Below are 20,709 nucleotides of genomic sequence, written 5' to 3'. Positions count from 1 at the left end.
AGAGATTACAGTTTTCCATTTACATACATATTATCTCAAATCCTTATAGTTCTAAAAGCTAAGTATTATTATTTTCACTTTATGGGTGAGAAAACGAAGAGGTTAAGAGTTAAAAAGCCAGTAACTACCATAACATCACCATTCCTGTTTAAGTGCTTTGGAAGTTAAATTTTGGCAATACTTCATTCCATCCTTACCTCTACCTGGAATCCATACTGCAGGACAACGTTTTTTATATCCTCATAGCTCAATTCTATGGAAAGTTCATTTGCCAAATTTTCAAAGTGGTATAGCAGAGGACCTATGGTTTAAAGATACTATGAATAAACTACTTAAATATAAACATGCACTAGTAGCCGTTTAAACTGAACTCCAAGTTGAGAAATAAGTTGGGTAGAGGATGAAACGTAAAAAGGAGAGGTAAAGAACCATTACATTTGCCAAGGACAAGTATCCAGACCACTGAAACTTTGGCCAAGTAACTGCCATTTGAGTGCTGGGCCTACATTCATGGGGAGCGAGACCCTCTGGTATAACCACCTTGCACTGTGATTCTCCACATCATGGGCCTTACACCTGTAACTCTTAAGGTCCTGAAGGAGTAGCTGAATCACAGAATGCCTAGTCCCCAAAATGCAAGGGTATACTGTAATTATAATTCCATAAGTAAATGCAAAACTGCAGTTACAAACTGAGTATCGCGTGAAAACAGAGAAGAGTCCTCAAGCCAGACTGGGAAGGAAAAATGCAGGGGTAAGGGGGGTTGGAGAGTTATAGGCTGGGCTTCCTAGAAGGAAAAGGTGATACGAGAGCTGGCTTTTCCACCGCCCCCTCTTCTTTTTTGGCAGCACCTCGTGGCCTGCAGGATCTTAGTTCCCTGACCAGGGATGGAACCCGGGCTACCGCAGTGAAAGCACTGAGTCCTAACCACTTGACCGCCTTGTGCTGGCTTTTTAAGAGCACAGTTCATATCCCAGCTCTAACACCAACTAATTGTGTGCCTATGAACAAGTCACTAACTCTGTCCCATCTGTAACATGACTTTAATGTGAGAAAACACACCTGGCATATTGTAGGCACTAAGTTCATCAAAGCTATTACAACTTCTTAAAATGACATTCCCCCTTTACTATTCTCTCACTCCAGATATCCAAGGAACCATCACCTGACTCAAACCAAATTTTCCAATATTTTAGTCTCACATTTTGCCCAATCTATCGGCTTTATACAGGTAACATTATCATTCCAAAGTTATACTAAAGGATTAATCTAGACAATCGTCTCTGCACCTTTCATTGGGTTAATTATAAATCCTGAGACCAACTCACCACCCACACCCCATCCCCACTGCTCATACCATGTGCTAATAATCGCAAGAGATAAAAGTAACAAACAAGACAAAGTTTCTGCTCCCAAACTGCTCACCACTCTGTGGAACATACTTACTTAGGGTTAAAAGGTTTTTCTTCTTCTCTTTTTTATTGTACATAAACCACTAGAAAAAAATAACTATAATTTATATATTAGTGCTCTTTTCAAAAGATAACAATGACTCCCCACCAAACTACTCACTCTATCAAGCTTCAATTCCTTTTAGCTGGATTAGTACTAGTAAAAATGAAAGATGCTACCATTTACTGAGCACCTTTGTATCCAAGATCATCCCAAAGCTTTTGAAGCCTTTTATTAAAGAACGCAGAGCCTCATAGCAAAGTCTTTCCAGCTCTAAAGCATATGCTGTTCCTTCTCTGTTATTTTAAGAACCTCCAACAATATTGTTTTATTATATCTACATAAACACATTCCTAGGCCAGATTTTACTTCTACGTATGTTTTATTCCATTACAAGCTATATGTGTTAGGTTTCTTTTGAATCCACCATAATGCCCAGCATAGCACTGAATGTACAGTTAAGCGCCTGTAACTTCACCACCCAAAGACAGCCATTACAATTGCGCTGTATTTTTCAGTCTCCTATCACAAATGGGACTTCAACAAATAGCTCTGTGTATATTTCAGATTCTCCCTTACAAAGACATTCCTTGAAGTGAAATTTCCAGGTCAAAGAGAATAAACAGGGCTTCCCTGGGGGCGCAGCGGTTAAGAATCCGCCTGCCAATGCAGGGGACACGGTTCGATCCCTAGTCTCGGAAGATTGCACAGGCCGCGGAGCAACTAAGACCATGCGCCACAACTACTGAGCTTGCACTCTAGAGTTCGTGAGCCACAACTACTGAGCCTGCGTGCCACAACTACTGAAGCCCACGCACCTAGAGCCCGTGCTCTGCAACAAGAGAGGCCACTGCAATGAGAAGCCTGTGCACTGCAATGAAGAGTAGCCCCCGCTCACCGCAACTAGAGCAAGCCCAAGCGTAGCAACGAAGATCCAACGCAGCCAAAACTAAATTTATTAAATAAATAAATAAAATAAAACAAAGAGAATAAACATTTTTACTGACTTGATTCAAACTGCCAAAATGCTTTCCAAAGGAGATAATAACAGTTTTCACTCACAATTGCAATGGTAAGTACTTGTTTTAACACCTTACTTAGGAAGTGGTGGGAATGCAATGGTACAGTCACTCTGGAAAACTGGTTGGCAGTTTCTTGTAAAGCTTTACATACATGCACCACATATGACCCAGTAATTCCACCAGTAGGTACTTATCCAAAAGAAATGAAAACTTGTGGCTACAAGATTTGTACTCAAGTGTTTATAGCAACTTTATTCATAATCATAATTTGGGAACAGCCCATATGTCCATCAACCAGTGAAAGAATAAACAATGTAGTATATCCATACACTGAAATATTACTCAGCAATAAAAAAGAAAAAAGCTACTGGTATATGCAACAAAATGGATGAATTTCAAAAGCATTATGCTAAGCGAAGAAAGCCAGACACAAAAAGCAACTTACTGTATGATTTTATTTATATGGTATTCTGGAAAAGGGAGAACTATAGTAACATAAAACAGAGAACTGCCAGGTATTAAGGATGAGAAAACTGACTACAAAGGGGCACAAGAGACCTTTTGGGGACAACAGAAATGTTCCCTATCTTGACAGAGGTAACAGTTACATGATTATCCAGCTTTCAAAATGCATCAAACTGTACACTTAAAAAAAAAAAGGGTGAATTTATTATATGTCAACTATACCCCTCCCAAATCTAACTTAAAAAGAAAAAACACAGTAAGTATTTGCTAATTTGGCAAGAGGAAAACGATAGGCCAGACATGATTTCATCTGCATTTCCTTGAGGCTGAGCAGTTTTTCACATTTATTACCTGGTCGCTCATTCTTTAAATGAATGTTTACCAAGCACCGAGCAAATACCTGGCACTGGATATATAAAGATGAATAAAACACTGCCACACTCCTCAAGGAGTTCTTTATTTTCTCAACTCGCGTGTCTCTTCACATCTTTTAATGGAAATAACAGAAGAAGCAAAGAAGTATTTTTTCCTTGACCATAAGTATAAAGCAAGCTCAGTAAGAGAAAGCTAAAATAACATGAAATTTCATAAAAATAAAATCAAACCAATGAGTAATCCTAACACTCAGAGATAACCACTTGAAAACTTAATGTATCTCCTTGCAGTCTTTCCTTGATGCATTAGCATGAGATATTACGTATATAGTTTTGCATCTTACACTTCATTAGGAACATTTCACTATTTTATTGATTATTTCTGGAGAATGGTTTTACTATGTGGCTATCCTATGGCTATCCATTCCATTACTGTTAGAAATGTAGGTTCAGTCTAAGTTTTCACTCAGTGAGTATGTCCATTAATTGGTCTTTAGTCTTCACCCATATCTAATTATTTCGCTCTGACAGACTTCTACAAGTATAATTAACCTAACACATGTACGTAATACTGAATGCAATTACGTAATAGGTTAGATGGCAAGGCAAATATTTGAGGCTTTGTGGGCCACATACAATCTCAACCACACATTCTTATTTGTGTGTCCCCCTACCCCAACGCTTTAAAAAATGTAAAAAATACTCTTAGCTGGTGGGCCATAAGTAGGCGGCTGGCCAAATTTGGCCTGTGGGCGATAGTTTGCCAAACCCTGACCAGTGTATGAATTGTTAAGATTTTATCATACATTATCAAAATGTTTTCTTCTTGAATAAAGTTTTATTACTATACTCCCACTAGCAGTACATAAGCACACCCTATCTCACTGTACCTTATCTAAACATCAAGCAAAAAATTTAAAAATCTACCCAATATGATACGTGAAAAATGGCATCTCATGTATATTTATTTGATTAGCAAGGAAGGTGAACATTTTTCCCCCTGTACATAGGTCATTTACATTTACTCTTTTATAACTTTTACATTTATGTTGTCTGTCTATTTCACTTCTGAGTAGGTTTCTCTTAAAGACTTCTACTTTTTTTTCCCTTTCCAATGTTTTTCTAATTAAAAAAAATAGAGCTCATTGCAAAAATACAAAAACATATAAAGGAACTTCTGCTTCCTGTAAAGGCAAGTTAGGTTATTCAGACCAATGTTTCTACTGAAAACAACTAAAATTGGCGTATATATATTTTTAAATCTTAAAAATAAAGAATACATGGCAAGTTACTAAGAAACTACCAGGAGCCCAGAGGATTAACCAGAGGTAAAGCTAGATGCCATTTTTTTTACCCTGAGGGTATTTGACTATTCATATGAAATGGGCCTGCAATTTAACAAACTCTTTTGGCCAGGGTGATAAAAAGACAAAACTCTGAGCCTACCCAAGATAGGTCTGACAGATCACGCAACATTATATTTGGAATCTTACAGGCTATCTTCTTTTTCTTTTTTTAAAAAAATTTTTTTAAACATCTTTATTGGAGTATAATTGCTTTACAATGCTGTGTTAGTTTCTGCTGTATAACAAAGTGAATCAGCTATACATATATATATATATATATATATCCCCATATCCCCTCCCTCTTGCGTCTCCCTCCCACCCTCCCTATCCCACCCCTCTAGGTGGTCACAAAGCACCGAGCTGATCTCCCTGCGCTGTGCGGCTGCTTCCCACTAGCTATCTATTTTACATTGGGTAGTGTATGTATGTATGTCCATGCCACTCTCTCACTTTGTCTTATGGGCTATCTTTAAGGTAAGAAATAAGTAAATTGAATTCTATCCTTTAACCTGGGGGTGGGGGAGGAAGGGGGTTTGACCCCCCTGACCTAGTGCTTACTAAACAAGGGGGAAAAAAGAGAAAAAAATAACTTTGGAGAGATATTGTAAATCATGCTTTAGCCCTAGCGTAGATTTTCAGCTTAATTTTACATCACGTGAGTGGTCCAATGAACCTCAAGTCCAGGTTTTAGTTTAATATTTGATTTTAATTTAATTTAGAATTTAATATTCTGTTGTTTTCCTGATAATTTTCCAATCTTCTCCCAGAAGCAAATGCACATTCCTTTGGAGAAAAAACCCTTTAATGTAGGTCTCCAGAAATCTCCAAAAGTAACTTCTCAAGGGCAATGAGCAATAAATAAATGGTTAAGGTCCACAGCCCAGGGAAACAAAGAACCATAAGCAAGAACCAGCAGGAACAGGAGAAAGCAGAGACTCACCTGCAAAGACTTGAGATATTACAATTATTGGACAAAATACACTCAGTATTTTCAAAGAAATAAAAGACCATCTTGAAAATATATTCAGAGAGTAGAAGATTCTTAAATGACATAGACCAAAACACACAAACAAACAAACAAAAAAACCCCACCTAATAGAAATAAAATAGATATTAGACACAGTGAAAGAGAGAATTTGTGAATGGGAGGACAGGTCAGAATGAATTATCCAGAATGCAAAACAGAGAGACAAAAAAATAGCAAGTAAAGAGAAGTGAAAGCTAGAGTGAGAAGGTCTAAAATACATTTGATTACATTTCCAGGAGAGAAAAAGAATGAGGGAGAGGAGATTTATGAAGTAATAGAAATAATACGTGTTATTACTTATTTTGATGCTATGCTTGTCTCATATGGGCAAGTGGAGACCCTTTTTTAAGCTAAGATTTTTCAGAACTGATGAAAAAATTTACAGACTCCGGTAGCCCAATAAACTGTATAGTTTTTTGTTTTTGTTTTTGTTTTGGCGGTACGTGGGCCTCTCACTGTCGTGGCCTCTCCCGTTGTGGAGCACAGGCTCCAGACACGCAGGCTCAGCGGCCATGGCCCACGGGCCCGGCCGCTCCGTGGCATGTGGGATCTTCCCGGACCGGGGTACGAACCCATGTCCCCTGCATCGGCAGGCGGACTCTCAACCACTGCGCCACCAGGGAAGCCCAACTGTACAGTTTTTAAAAAGAAAAAATCACAACTAGATGTAATATTGAACCTGAAAAAACTACAAAGTAAAAAATCTTAAAAACAAAACTGAGGGCTTCCCTGGTGGTGCAGTGGTTGAGAGTCCGCCTGCCGATGCAGGGGACGCGGGTTCGTGCCCCAGTCCGGGAAGATCCCACATGCCGCAGAGCGGCTAGGCCCATGAGCCATGGCCGCCGAGCCTGCGCGTCCAGAGCCTGTGCTCCGCAATGGGAGAGGCCACAACAGTGAAAGGCCTGCATACCACATAAAAAAAAAAAAAAAAAAAAAAAAAAAAAGATTAAAACAAAACTGATTACTTAAAGAAGCAACAGTTAAAATAGCTAAAGTCTCAACAGAAGCTAGAAGCCACTGGAATGATATCTTCCATGTACTGAAAGCTATATGCCAACCTTGTACTCTATACCAAGTGTTGCTTGGGAACTAAAAGTACCAGCATAAACTCATGATCTATAAACATGAACTGTGTCTATAGACATAGAAGGGTACAAACATATACTTCTAAAAAGGCCTAGAAGCAATACCATCACAGTGGTAAAATCCAGATTTTCATTTCTACATACCATTCCCCACTAAAAGGAACCAGGAATCCTTGGGAAAAATGACTGACTTCAGGGATCTCAGGCAGAAAAAGTATAAGATGAGCCTGGTATACCTGGTTATGCCAGAACGGAGGTGTTCAAAAAATGACAGGGATATGTCAAAAGGACACAGGAGCCAGCTTGAAGGAGATCCCATTTACCAAATCTGGGATAAGTTGATTTAAACCATTTATATCCTTAAGGTTCTAAAAGTTCCAGTTAAGAGACAGAGATTATTAGATTGGATAGTGAAAGAAAATTTAACTGTATGCTGTATATAAGAGACGCATCTAAAACATAAAGATACAGAAAGGATTTAAGAGAAAAAGATCCACCATACGATTATTAAAAGCTAGTGTAGGACTTCCCTGGTGGCGCAGTGGTTAAGAATCCACCTGCCAATGCAGGGGACACGGGTTCGAGCCCTGGTCCAGGAAGATGCCACATGCCGTGGAGCAACTAAGCCTGTGCACTGCAACTACTGAGCCTGCACTCTAGAGCCCGCGAGCCACAACTACTGAGCCTACATGCCAAAATTACTGAAGCCCGCGCACCTCTAGCCTGTGCTCCACAACAAGAGAAGCCACCGCAATGAGAAGCCCGCGCACTGCAATGAAGAGTAGCTCCCACTCGCCACAACCAGAGAAAGCCTGCGCGCAGCAACAAAGACCCAATGAAGTCAAAAATAATTAAAAAAAAAAAAAAAAAGCTCATGTAGCTATACTGACATGCCCACTTAAAGAAACATGGCTTGCATCTGTGCAAAACAGACAGCTGGCACTCAAACTCCAGCAAGAAGTTTTATAGGCAGGGTAGGGAGGTGTTGGGGGTAGGAGTAGGGTGAACTGGTGGTCACTGCCTGATCATTTTCCAATGCAGACTTTTAATTAATCCTCTTCTTTTCTGTCCTACATTTCATACTCACTCTCTACTAGGCCATGCTTTCATAAATTCTGCTCGTTTTCCATTTACTTTTTCCAGGGAATTAAACTTCTGGTCTCCTGCCGGAGCATGGACTGGAAGGGGGCATAAGGTAGGCATCTTGGTTACATAAGAGGTCAACTGTTTCCTAAATATAGATTTTTCAACTTATGTTGTTTTCATTTGGTGCTTCATTTTCCAGGGTTATTCCACGTCAACCAGCTCTATTCACGTTGGTTTCTTTGCACAACTTATCCACCTACCCCATCTTCTGAAATACTGTTACATTCTTTTGTCCCCTGATGCCATCCCTGCCATTATTTGTTCGTGTGTTTTATACCTTTTTATAAACTGTAACAAGATCTCAGTGAGGAGATAACGTATGTGTTCAATCATCCACCTTTTATAGGAAATTGTTCACGTTTTTAAAAATTCTGTAGGTTTACAGTGCTTTCAAATCTGATAGGCTCCATTTCTCATTACGCTTTACAAAGACCTCCTTTGGTACTTTAACCTGTTTATTCTTCCAGATGAAGTTAGATTCAATTTGCTAATTCCCTGCCCTCCACTATCCAACTATAAATGTATCAGTGCATGGGCACAGACACGCACACCTACACCCCCACTTTTAAAAATAAATTCTGTATAAATGCATTTGAGGGATACTGATCACCATGAAAAACTGAAAAACGGTTGCACAGGATACACAGGCATTCTTCTGCATTTTGCCAGATCAGAGCCTTTCCCAAAGGACATATGCATAAGAGTTCCCTTGAAAAGCTCACTAGTTTTCCAGAACCTAGGAAACATTAAAGTGAATACCTTAAATACCTCTTAAAGCATTTTATAAATTAATAATATTCCCAACTCTAATCTCATATAATGTCGCAAATTTTTCATTACAATTTAACTTCCAACGTAACTTTTTAGTATTCCAGAATGGCTAGCAGTTACCTCTCTCATTACATATGAGTATGCTGACATTCTGGTCTATGTAAGCATGATTAGGGTGAAACTGTCCCTCTCAGTTTACAGATAAAACTAATTTTCCAAGTCCACATGGCTGAAGCCGAAACCATAGGAATGTTATGAATTTACCAATATAAATGCCATTTTATTAAGTCCCTTGGCAGCAAACTTCTGTGGCATCTTAACATTACTTTGATCCTGATTTCAAATTCTGAAACAATACATCCATTCATACACCTAACAGTTGCTAAATATTCACTCCAAGTGAGGAAGAGGCATTAGATTCCTGCCCTCATCAAGCTTAAAGACTAGTAGGGGAAACAAAAAGATGACTGAGTATACCACAATGTGTTAAATGCTAGGGACAGATTCTGTGAGAATATAAAAGAGAAATACAGGATATTTAACCCAATCTGAAAGGATCTCCTGAGCTGAGTGTTAAAGAGCATAGGGAAGAGCCAAATGAAAACAGAGAAGAAAAAGAAAGGGCTTCCTAGGCCAGAGGACTAGCACCTGAGGTCAGGGCAGCGGCAGTAAAAAAGAAAAGAAAAAATTGAAGCTGAGACACAAGATAGAAGAAAGATCACAAAGGGCACTACACATCCAGAAGAGTTTAGGTTACCAACAAAGTTAGACTTTTATGCAGGGAGTCTGTCAGGGATAGATTTGCACATTGGGAAGATAACTCTGGTGGTAAACGGAGAAACTGAAAGAGGTGTAGAGGGTTGAAGATAACTTGAAAGCAGGGATACTCTTAAGAAAACTACTGCATTAATCCAGGCAAGCGACGATGAGGGCCTGGACTGGGGCATTAGCACAAGGCTAGAGCAATGGTTTTTGATCAAGGGTAGTTTTGCATTTTTGGCTGTCACAACTGGGGAAGTACTACTGGAATCTAATAGGTACAAGCCAGGGATGCTGTCAACCATCCTACAGTGTACAGGACAAACCCCCAACCCCCAAAGGACTGCACAGTCAGAATAATGCTAAGTTCTAGACTGACCCAGCACAAGCCTGCAGAGGTGGCTGATTAGGCATTCAAGGGGTTGGATGGGGGCTGTCAGCCTGTCTCTGCCATATATAAGCTCCACAACCTTTCTGCTAGTTACTTAACCCAAGATTCAGTTTCTTCAATTATAGAATAGCAATAATCCCATTTCAACATAGGGCTGTTTTGAGACTAAACAAGGTATTTTTAAGTGGCTAACATAATGCCTAACCCACAGGGAGCAAATACCCAGTAGGTAATGTTATCTGTCAATCATTCCTCAGGAAAAAGAATACTTTTCTTTTAAGGAAGACCCAAGGTTAGAGATATTTGCTTCATATCATGGCTACAGTTTACAGCTGCTCTCATCTTTCCTATGGACTTCTAAAGAGAAGTCTGGAAAAGACCTACTACTACCTGTAGGCTTAGTCCTACTGGCTAAATCTCTGGTAAAGTCAAATCATTAAAGAGAGCACGTAACAGAACCCACCAACAAAACTACGCCAATACTGAAGACACCAAGGACTCAATGTTTATCTGACTTTTATGTAATATAAAGTCTTCCTTAGTATGGATTATATATCCTACTAAAAAAGACAAGTATATTTACCTTGATTATCATTATTCTCCCTTTATTTTAAAGGAAGAGTATAAAATTGGCAATTTCCCTTAGATTCTAGATGGGAAGGACCACGTCATACTCATTATTTGATTTCTAGCACGTGGCAATAGGATGCAGTAAAAAGGTTTTTTTTTTTTTAGTAAAAAGGTTTTTGCATAAATTAAATTATATTTCTAACCTTTCTTAAACTCAAGGTAGTCACAAAAGTTATCATACCTACTCTTTTCCTAGTATGTATATGTACTGGGGAGGAGGTTTCCATGGGAGAGATTAAGTGCTTTCCCTCAAATGTTTCATTACAGAAATAAAAAAAGAACACTTCCTTCTTAAAGGAAGTGCTGTCTCCATGGAATGGAGGGTGGGGAAGATGAGGGAACGATTAAAGTCAAGTTAATAGTTAGTACCTCTTCGAAATTATGACTGCTGTGAGACTGACCTAGTATGAATATACAAATTTTGGGGGTTCTACTGCTTTTAGAGGAACTAACCATGACTGGAGGAACTGTACCACTAACTAGAATGCAGTCTAAAGGAAACTGCGGAGGTTTTAAAACATGTATGACATAATTACAGCTTCCATGAACATTTAGTACTGTGAAGTTACCAAATGCAGAACAGCTCTAAGTACTCAGAGTAATGTGTAAATTCTAATAAATACTGAGGAACTTACCTAGATTTATCCAAATTCCACCTGGTTTGAGTATTTTCCATATTGTGTCAATATAATCAATTACATTGTGAGCTGTGTCTATGAAGAAACAGGTAGCAATACAGTCCCAGGTACCTATTCAAGGAAAATCAAATTACTACATGTTATATTATTTTGCCTTTCTTTTAATGAATTCTATAAAGGTACCAGTTACCTCTTTACAGACGATGAATATTTCATTTAACTGCAGGGGTACAGAAGCTAAACTCTTCCAATCAAGGCTACCAAATAATCATTTATGAGATACTTTTTTTACTTTTTACTTTTATTACTAATTTGATAAGGTAATCAATTTGGAAATCATTTTTGATAACCTATATCACTATATCCTTACCAAATAATATTTATAAGAGTTTTGTTTATAATCTTTTCGACTTCTAGCCTTCATTTTAAATCAGTTAAGATGAAATAATATTTGAATTTTAAGTTGTGATTTAAACCAGTGTTAGCTACCAATTCCGGAAGGTTTCAAAAAGACTGCACACATTTGCTGCCAATTGAGAAATGAATGGCATCAGAATACATAAGCATCCACCAGTACTTGGGAGAACTGCCAGTTGAAAAGGGGGATTGGGGGCAGTCAGCAGCAGTGGGTGGGAACCCAGCAGAGAACTCTGTTTGCCTTCTGGAGGCTGTGGCCTGGCACAGAGACAGAAGAGACTGCATTGAAGGTGGCTGTCTGTACAAATAAGGCACTTGATCCAACTGCGGATTACCTTCACCATCTCCTCTTTCAAACCTGCTCCAGAAGAAAGTCACTTTTACTTGACAAAGCAATGTTTTCCATTATTTCACTCCTATTTTGAGACCCTGCTCCCTAACTTACCCCCCGCACCTAACACCTTCTATCTCCCTCCTTCTACCTTCAGAGTGCAGGTTTTCACAAGGTCAGCGTTCAGGGAAAAACAAACAAAAACTTTACTATCTTGTTCCTCTCCCACTCTAATCTCTCCAAGGCCTCCCATTTCTCTCAGAACACAAAGTCTTCGCTGTGGCCTACGAGTCAGCCCCCCCAAACGCACTCCAACCTCATCTCCCATCATTTGCCCACTGCTTAGCACACCCCAGCCAAACTGACCCTCTTACTCTTCTTGAGCAGAACAAGCGTCCTTCCCACCCCCTAAATCTTCTTTCCTTTGCCATTCCCCCTGCAACTCTTTCCCCCACATATCTGAATGGCTTGCTTCTTCATTCCTTTGAGGTTCTCTGCTCAATCTTTCTTCTTAAGTTCCCTTTTTAGAAAGACCTTCCCTGGGAATTCTATATAAACCAGCAGTCTCTCCCCAGTCACTCATTATCCCCTTTACCCTGCCTTATTTTTTCTTCCTCACAATATTAATTTGTTATCGCCTCTCTCTCCGAACTAGAATATGGGTTCCCTGTGCACAGGGGCTTTGTTTTGCTCACTGCTGTCTTTGCAATGCCTGCTACTTAGCAGGTATTCAACAAATACCTGTTAAATGAATGAACTTGCTGACCCCTCAGCCTTCTATTTTTCTTCTTCCTTTTATTGCCAATCCCTCTCTCCTCTTTCCCCATTATCATCTCCCTTTCTCTAATGCCTAGCTCAAATTTCTTCAACATTTTGCCAGGCTGAAGTCCAAACTTCATAGCCTGATTATAAAGGTCATCCACAATCTGGAACCAACCTACTTCTCTAGCCGTATCTCCCATTAAATCCCCAAATGTCCTTTTTCCTTCCAGTAAGGCTATTCTACCATCCCCGATTACCTTACTCATTCATATCTTTGTACCTCTGAATGCCATTCCTCCCTATCCTTCAAGTCACAGCCTCGCCACGAAGAGCTCACTTCTCACACTAACCTACTTCCATCTTTATTGTATTCATTACTCAACCTTTGTTTACATGTTGTCTTATATTAATAGACCCAACAGATTCTAAATTTCTTAATTGTGGGATCTCATATTTCTTTACATTACCCATCACTGCCTTATACATAACTTTGAAAATATTCTAAATTGTCGTTGAAGTATACCTTATATTCTATCGTCAAAATGAATGACCACAACGTTGGCCTAGTATAAAATTAGCTCATTAAATTTAGAATAAAGCATGTGATCTTTGGACTTACTGCATTCTGAGTATATCTCCTGAAAATCTCCTGCTGTCATAGAAAAGTTAGAACCGGGAGGAAGACTGTGGGGGTCAACATCAGGGAAAAAGATGGGTCGAATCTGATCAGCTGACCTCCGGTTATTGCTAAACTGATGAATCCAGGGATAAAGCTTATATTTATTAATTTCAGAACATCTGCAAAATATGAGCATAAAATTCAGTGTTAACTAAATATTTTACCAGGGAAATCTACTTTAAACACTAAAATATAATCTGTTTGATTGAAGATTTACTTATATAATTAATACTTAAAAGTGCTACCACTACACTCCACCCAATTATCTGAAACTCCACATAGGCATGTAGATGAGTAACCAATCACAGATTAAAACACAGAAACAAAATTAAGGTAAATTCAGATATATAAATGTGCTATTTTCACTCAAATTTTTAAAAATATATCACTGAAACTCAAGCTCAAGTAAAAAAGTCTAAGTATTTTTTTCAAAGAAGGTATGGGTTTTGTTTGTTACCTAATTATTTTAATTATTTTGTACAGCACTCTCCTTTCTACCTTCTCACTATCCCCTAACTCACACTGCTACCAAGACAACACATTATTTAAACAAGGCAGCCATTTATTTTTTCTCTAACACACCTCTTCTGGCTTTAAAAACTCTTTTCCACTACTTTCTAAATGAGGCCACAGAAGTTCTGCGAGATATTTCCAACTAAGATATGTGAGCCATTTATAAGAATTTGACTAAGAAAAAAATTATGATTGCTACATTATAATCTTACTCCACTAAAGAAACAAAGGGGTGAATAAGTTTAAGGAACAATAAGAAAATACTCCTTCCAGGACAATACTTAGCCCAAAATTCTGCAGAGAAATCATTTCAGTTTCATGGAGTACCCAATCACTTTTTAAAATATCACTTACCCATCCCGTTCAACATTCTGTTAACTAGGCAACTAATTAAAGTAGTAATTGTATAAGCAACTTAATTTCAATCAGAAACATTTATGATATATACCATATTTAAACACTACGTACTTATCTTCAAATTCAGAATTCTGCAAAAATAGGTAAGTCAATCTGATTCTGAGAAATTACTATTTCCAGCAAAAAGTAAATTAAATACCTGTTGAGTACAAAGTTGGAAGAAAAGAGCATAAAAAAACTCCATTCATTTCCTTGACAAGCATAACCTAGCATAGCTATTTCCCAGGCCAGTCTTCCTAGTCCAGCACCAGGTACCAGAATATTTACTTTAGAAGGATCCCTGAAATGAAATAAGGCAATTATGTCCAACCCCTCAAAGAAAAGGGGAAAAAAAAATAGACAAAATCCATATTAACAACTAAAAACTTAAGATATTTAGTAAGAATAAGCTCACTCAAGACTCTGACTTCTTAAATTTGAGAAATACTTCTAAATATCAGTGAGAAATAAGGATATAAAGAATTATCAAATGTTCAGTTGTTGTTTTAGGGTTTTATCCCCAAAGTATTATTTTTAAGAAGAAAAAGGAGTCGCCTTATATCCAAGACTTATGAAGACACTCATATTCCTAGTAGCTATCACCTATCTGGGAAGACAAATTATTCCAAAAGGATCCCTATACATACAAAAAGACTGAACAAAATTATTTTAGCATATGAGACAGTAAAACAAGACATAACTTTATTTCTGAATTCTATATGTAATACAATGGTTTATGTGACCAAATTAAGTACAAGCAGATTTTAATGTGTCAGGTCTCTCCTTAAAATCTTATATATTTCAATTGGCAAAAGAAGCTGGAGCTGGGATATTCTCATGGGGAAAATGGGGAGCTGCCTTCTAATTGAGCATATATGATGGCAAACATATCACACCAAACCAGAGGTTCACAATCAAACTGTTCTCCACTTATTAGCATCACTCTACCATCACAAATTTCCTTTACTGTAACATCTGTCATTCTATTTTCAGACCACTGAAAAGCCTTAGCACAGCAAAGACTTTTCTCAGTACTTCTGGCAAATCAACATAAGCCTAAGGAAACTAAAATGTGTTCTTGTGAAAAACCAGAGAAAAATGTGTATAATCAGCTGTCATTGTGTCAATTGAAAAGGAATTTCATTATTGTCTGTATTCCCCAAATTTAGCTCATAAGTCAAATCCAATTTCCAAGTCTACTCCCATGAACAATTCTTTTTTATCTTTAAATTGTATGGGCTTTAAGTTTGATGTGCTCCAAATGGCAACAGGACTTTTTACTAGTAGCCCATATGATAACCGTTAGCATTTCCCACTTTGAAATGAAAAGAAACAAATAGAACTATGGGGCTTCTGAAAATTCAGTCTACAAATACAGTAACAAGGGAATTTGCCCAGCGCCCTTCAATCTTAAATAACTATATATGGAACAGGTATTTGTATAAAAATCGCAACAAAGTCTATTTAGTCTGTTTTACTGCTGAATTTTATATACACAATAAGGCATAAACTGAAATTTGTTAAAAATGATTTCTGACAAATAGGCTTAATATGATTAGTAAGATATTCTTTAATACTTGACATGGACAAACTAATGCCAAGGTGCCTTATAATAGTTTTCACTAAAATAAAATAGAATGTTTCCTTTTCATTCCAGACTATATGCAATATGTTTGTATGTGCGAACGCTAATTTTTAATAAAGAGAATGGGTACACGCTCTCATTCTATTCAGGCCTGCCTATATCAGTTATCTAACATGAACATATATATTTTTAATACTAGAATCTGAAAAACTCCTAGCTGTAGGACTCTATGCTAGCCCTTGTATAAAGGACCGGCCACTGTCATTTTCTACTCCCCACCAGACCCACCAAAACACTTACTCTCCAGAACTACTACCTCTTTTCTTTTCCCACTTCCCATTTGCCCAATCAAAATCATGAGTTTTTTTTACAAGTGGCTGTTTTCAGCTTAGATTTTTTTTAAAAAATCAAGGTAATGCAACAGAAAGTAAAAGGATCTGGAAGTAAATTCATAGAGTATTTAAAGTTTTATTAAAAAAATCACTAATAATCAATTTCTGAACGGCTCATAATCTGAGTAAAAGATTACCATGCAGAAATTAGAAATCATGTCAAACTTAAGGGAAAGGTATGTTAATAACTGTACTAATATTTATTTTGTTCACTTAAAGGAAGTTAATTTTATGATAGCTATTACCAAATACTTCCAAACTGATCAGGCCTATAGAACTCTTCATCCCTACCTTGTGGCAGAAAGTTTCTATATAAAAATGCGATTAAAAGGCTGTCATAAAGCCATGGAATACAGAATACATCAAGCATTACCTTAAGAGTTAGTAGAGATTACTACAGATCTATCAAGAGTTAGTAGAGATTACTATAGATCTATCAATTATTTGTATTACAGAAAGAAAAAAGAAGGATTTTACTGGGAATATTAAAGGAGACACATTAAAACAAATTCTCTAAGAATGGAAAAAATGATCAAGAATCAAGCACTGAATGGGAGAATTTTTCCCCAAATCTTTGTTCTTAGCTAGATTTTTTTTCCCCCAATTGGGTCTTCATATAAGGGATATTAACAGCATACAAGAAAGTCCCTCTAAACACAATGTGTATAAAACTAAGGCACTCTAAAAGGCATTTTCTAGTATGAGTTCTTATAAAGTCAAGGGCATTTCTACTCTGTGGAGAATAAGAGACATATAAGTCTAAGTATAGACCTTAATGGTGAACTGACTTTAAACTTAGAAAACCGGGAATAGAGCCATATGACTAATATGTGCCTCAGTAATCAAATGTTGCCTGTTTGAGATTCTCGGCAAAAAACTGGCAAGCAAACAAGTTTATGTAGTCATTAAGGCCCAACTATGGAGAAGCAGTATATTCACTACAAATTTAACACCTCTGATAATAGTGGGAAAAGTTTCAATGGTTTCCCAGACAAGCAAGAATGAAGACGACAGAGAGCCCCTGTGTGTCTGAAGAGGTCGTGGATCATGTTTGCACCAACCTTTGTGATCCAACTATTTTACCAGCAGGAAATGTTCTTGAAAGAAGTTTCCTTTATTGTACACAGAATGATTTTTGCATAGCAGCTGCAAATCAGCAAATTCCAACACACAAAATTCTTTTTCTCGGTGTGTCAGCAGAGTGACACTTAGCTGACCCCTGGTGATAGGAGTATGCACAACTTTCAAGCAGCAAAAGTGCTGCGTTCTATGTGAATCACAGCAATTCACATGGTGAAAGCCACAACTCATTTGTGGCTACTAAATATTCAAAATGTGGTTAGTTCTAATTGAGATGTGTTTCAAGTATAAAATAAATACCAGATTTCATAGACTTAGTATAAAAAAGGAATGTAAAATATCTCATTAATAACCTTGTATACTGATTATATGGTAATATATTTTAGATATAGTGGGTTATTAAAGTATATTATTAATTTCACCTGTTTCCATTTACACTTCTTATGTGACTACGAGAAAATTTAAAGTAACACAGGCAATTTGCATTGTATTTCTGTTGAACAGTGCTGGTCCATACAGAGAAATCATAAAAACACAATTCTGAGCAAAAAAAACAATTGTGAAATGACACCACAAACCATTATATGACCTTTTAAAACACACAGAACACAATGTGTTGTTTATGTACATGTATATAGACACGTAGCTAATGCAGGAAGGTAAGATTAGAGTAACAAATTTATATTAGTTGTTATCTCTGGAAAGAGAGAAGAATGTGCTCTGTATTGTTTGCAGGGCACTTTCAAGTGTATCTGTAATGTTTCTTTTAAAAAATACGGAAAAAAGAGATCTGAAGCAACTATGGCAAAATGTCAAGGTTTAATAGAGTTGGATGTTGAAACACTTTTTATTCAAACTAGAAAGTGGGTTAGAAATCAGAATTAGTGTCTAGCCCCTTCAAAAATATGGTCCCAACTTACTTATCTACTCCCAATAAAGAACTCCATATATCAGCAAGACAACTTCTCATCCATTTCAGAAAACACTTTCTCACCTTAATCTTTAGAGCTCCTATAGAAACTGAGCTTAAATTATCACCGAATCTATAAAGTCTTTCTTTTTCCAAATATCCCAGGCAAAGCTTTAAGTCACTTCTCAATGCTTTCAGTACTTCATTCATATCTCTGTTATAGTTTATATACCTAGCTCATCACTTTGCTTCTTTCATTTAATACAGGGGTCAGCAACTATGACCCACTAGCCAATCACCTGTAATTGCAAATAAGGTTTTAGAACACAGCCATGTCCAGTCATTTATGTATTGTCTATGGTTGCATTCCCATGACAAGAGAGCGAAATAGTCAGTCCCCAGAGACCACATTGCCTTCAAAATCTAAAATATTTTCTAGCTGGCCCTTTAAGAAAAAGTTTACCAATCCTGATCTAATGTATCTTGAACTTCTTTCCCAATCAGTGCACAGAGCTTTCTTAATCTATTTTATGACTGAATAAGTAGTCCATTGTAATACTGTATAATAATGTATCAAAATTTGATAATTAAGGACAACTAGATTGTTTCCAATCTCTTGCTATTATAACATTAAAACTAATATCCTTGGCATAAATAGTTTCCCTCATGTACCTCTGTGGATAGCTTTCCCAAAACTGAACTGCAAGGATCAAAAGATATGCATTAGAATTTTGTTAAAATTACCAAGTTGCCCTCCATAAAATTTTACTAATTTATTCTTCCATCAGCAACACGTTTCCTCACACCTTCAATAAGTTATATAACTTTTAAATCTTTACAATATAATGGATGAAAATGGCACCTTACTGTGGTTTTTTTTTGCGGTACGCAGGCCTCTCACTGTTGTGGCCTCTCCCGTTGCGGAGCACAGGCTCCGGACGCGCAGGCTCAGCGGCCATGGCTCACGGGCCCAGCCGCTCCGCGGCATGCGGGATCTTTCCGGACCGGGGCACGAACCCGCGTCGCCTGCATCGGCAGGCGGACTCTCAACCACTGCGCCACCAGGGAAGCCCCTTAGTGTGGTTTTTACACTTGCATTTTTGTATGAGATTAAGCACCCTGTATTTCTTTTTCTGTTTACTATTTACACTATTTTTCTACTAGGTTATAGTCTTGAATTGTTTTTCCACTGAGTTATTACTCTAGATTTGTAAGCACTTGAAATCCTGGAATGTAGGTGCTTGAGATCTTGATTTGAAAGAAATCTGAAATACATATCTGTCTTTGGTCTAAGAGGACTTTCTGGATAGAAAAAAGAGACTATTTTCAGTCTCTAAACTACTTTGGCATTATTTGGCTATCTCCATTTGCTCTTTTAAAATGGTTTCTTACAGCTAAAAGTAATCCTTTTAAAATGTGTAAATCTTAACAGTTACTATCTCTGATAGGTTAAACAATATGATTTTTTTAAACCCTTTTATATATTATAACTTACATTCTTTATTTCAATCTAAGTGAAAAATGCTTCTTTAAAGCTCAGCATATTTCTTCCTAATGCTCAACTATATAAAAGAAAAAATATATTCAATATAGTCAATAGTATATCATTGTCTTCTTGAAGTGTTAGACATATACTGAAATGCAAAGGCATAATAGATTTACCACCCACAAACAAAATATCACTTCAAATTCTTCTAAAATAGAATGGGTTAACAAAATTAAGCTCTAGAAAGTACAGTCCAGAAAATTTCAGGATTCATTAAGAGAATATGATTCTACATGGTTGTGATTTCCCATTTCAAATAGGACTCGTACCTAAGAATCTCTCCTTAGCAACTATAAACTTTATAGCACTAAATTCTTGAGCTAATAACTACTGAAGTGTTTGGCATTCAGCACAATTAAAACAGCATTTCCTTAATTTAAAAATAGACCCCAATATAGATGTTAATCTGTGGCTTCAAAGCTGCTTGTACTTGTAAACTCAGACACTTAAAAATTCTAAACAGGAACAAATTGGACAAACTGATAAGACAAATATGCTTTCATAGGAAATATTATTTTAATGATCACAAGTACAGTTAATTTATGCATATGTAGGTATATTGTTTTTTGCAGACAGCTCAGTTAGAAAAGGCCTTTATTGAAATTTCAAAAAGAAAAGAACACAATCCAAAGGCTAGCTGACATAAATGTAAGTCAAATTCAGCCTGAGTGTAAAAATATAAAATTCTCACGCGCTTGCTGTGGCACAAACAGAATCCTAAAAATTTATCTGAGACCCAAACTTAACCAGGATTTACCTAGAGTCAACCTGGATTCTGAAGGGCTATAATTATTTCCCTTTTCCAGGACTCGGAGTTTACTTTTTATGGCAAAGTTATAACTTTAATATGGATAAAGACTTTGCTGTATTTTATTAGGTTTATTTTTTACATTTTTTTTAAATAGCTCATCTTATCTATTATAAGGAAACCAATCTAAGTTTAACAAGCAAAACAAATGACATAGGAAGAAACATGTAAATTTTCCATTGGG

At 37.1% G+C, this 20,709-nt stretch overlaps 1 protein-coding gene across 4 annotated transcripts in view; it reads right to left on the bottom strand.

The window, feature by feature from the left end:
- The window catches only part of CARNMT1 (carnosine N-methyltransferase 1), a 49,907-nt gene that overhangs the window by 4,128 nt on the left and 25,070 nt on the right, over nt 1-20,709 (bottom strand). For 3 of the 4 annotated variants that reach the window (XM_024738939.1, XM_024738936.1, XM_024738938.1), the window contains exons 4-7: nt 14,365-14,505; nt 13,236-13,414; nt 11,104-11,217; nt 198-301 (exon numbers count right to left, since the gene is read on the bottom strand). In XM_024738939.1, the coding sequence (XP_024594707.1) occupies nt 198-301; nt 11,104-11,217; nt 13,236-13,414; nt 14,365-14,505 (538 nt within the window). The remainder of the gene's footprint in view (nt 1-197; nt 302-11,103; nt 11,218-13,235; nt 13,415-14,364; nt 14,506-20,709) is intronic. The other variant, XM_024738937.1, reaches the window with a different exon arrangement.

This window comes from Neophocaena asiaeorientalis, unplaced genomic scaffold, assembly GCF_003031525.2.
Source record: "Neophocaena asiaeorientalis asiaeorientalis breed wild unplaced genomic scaffold, Neophocaena_asiaeorientalis_V1.1 scaffold249, whole genome shotgun sequence".
In the NCBI taxonomy this organism is placed as follows: domain Eukaryota; kingdom Metazoa; phylum Chordata; class Mammalia; order Artiodactyla; family Phocoenidae; genus Neophocaena; species Neophocaena asiaeorientalis.
The sequence above is the reverse complement of the archived record's forward strand: the minus strand, read 5'-3'. Positions and strand labels throughout refer to the sequence as shown.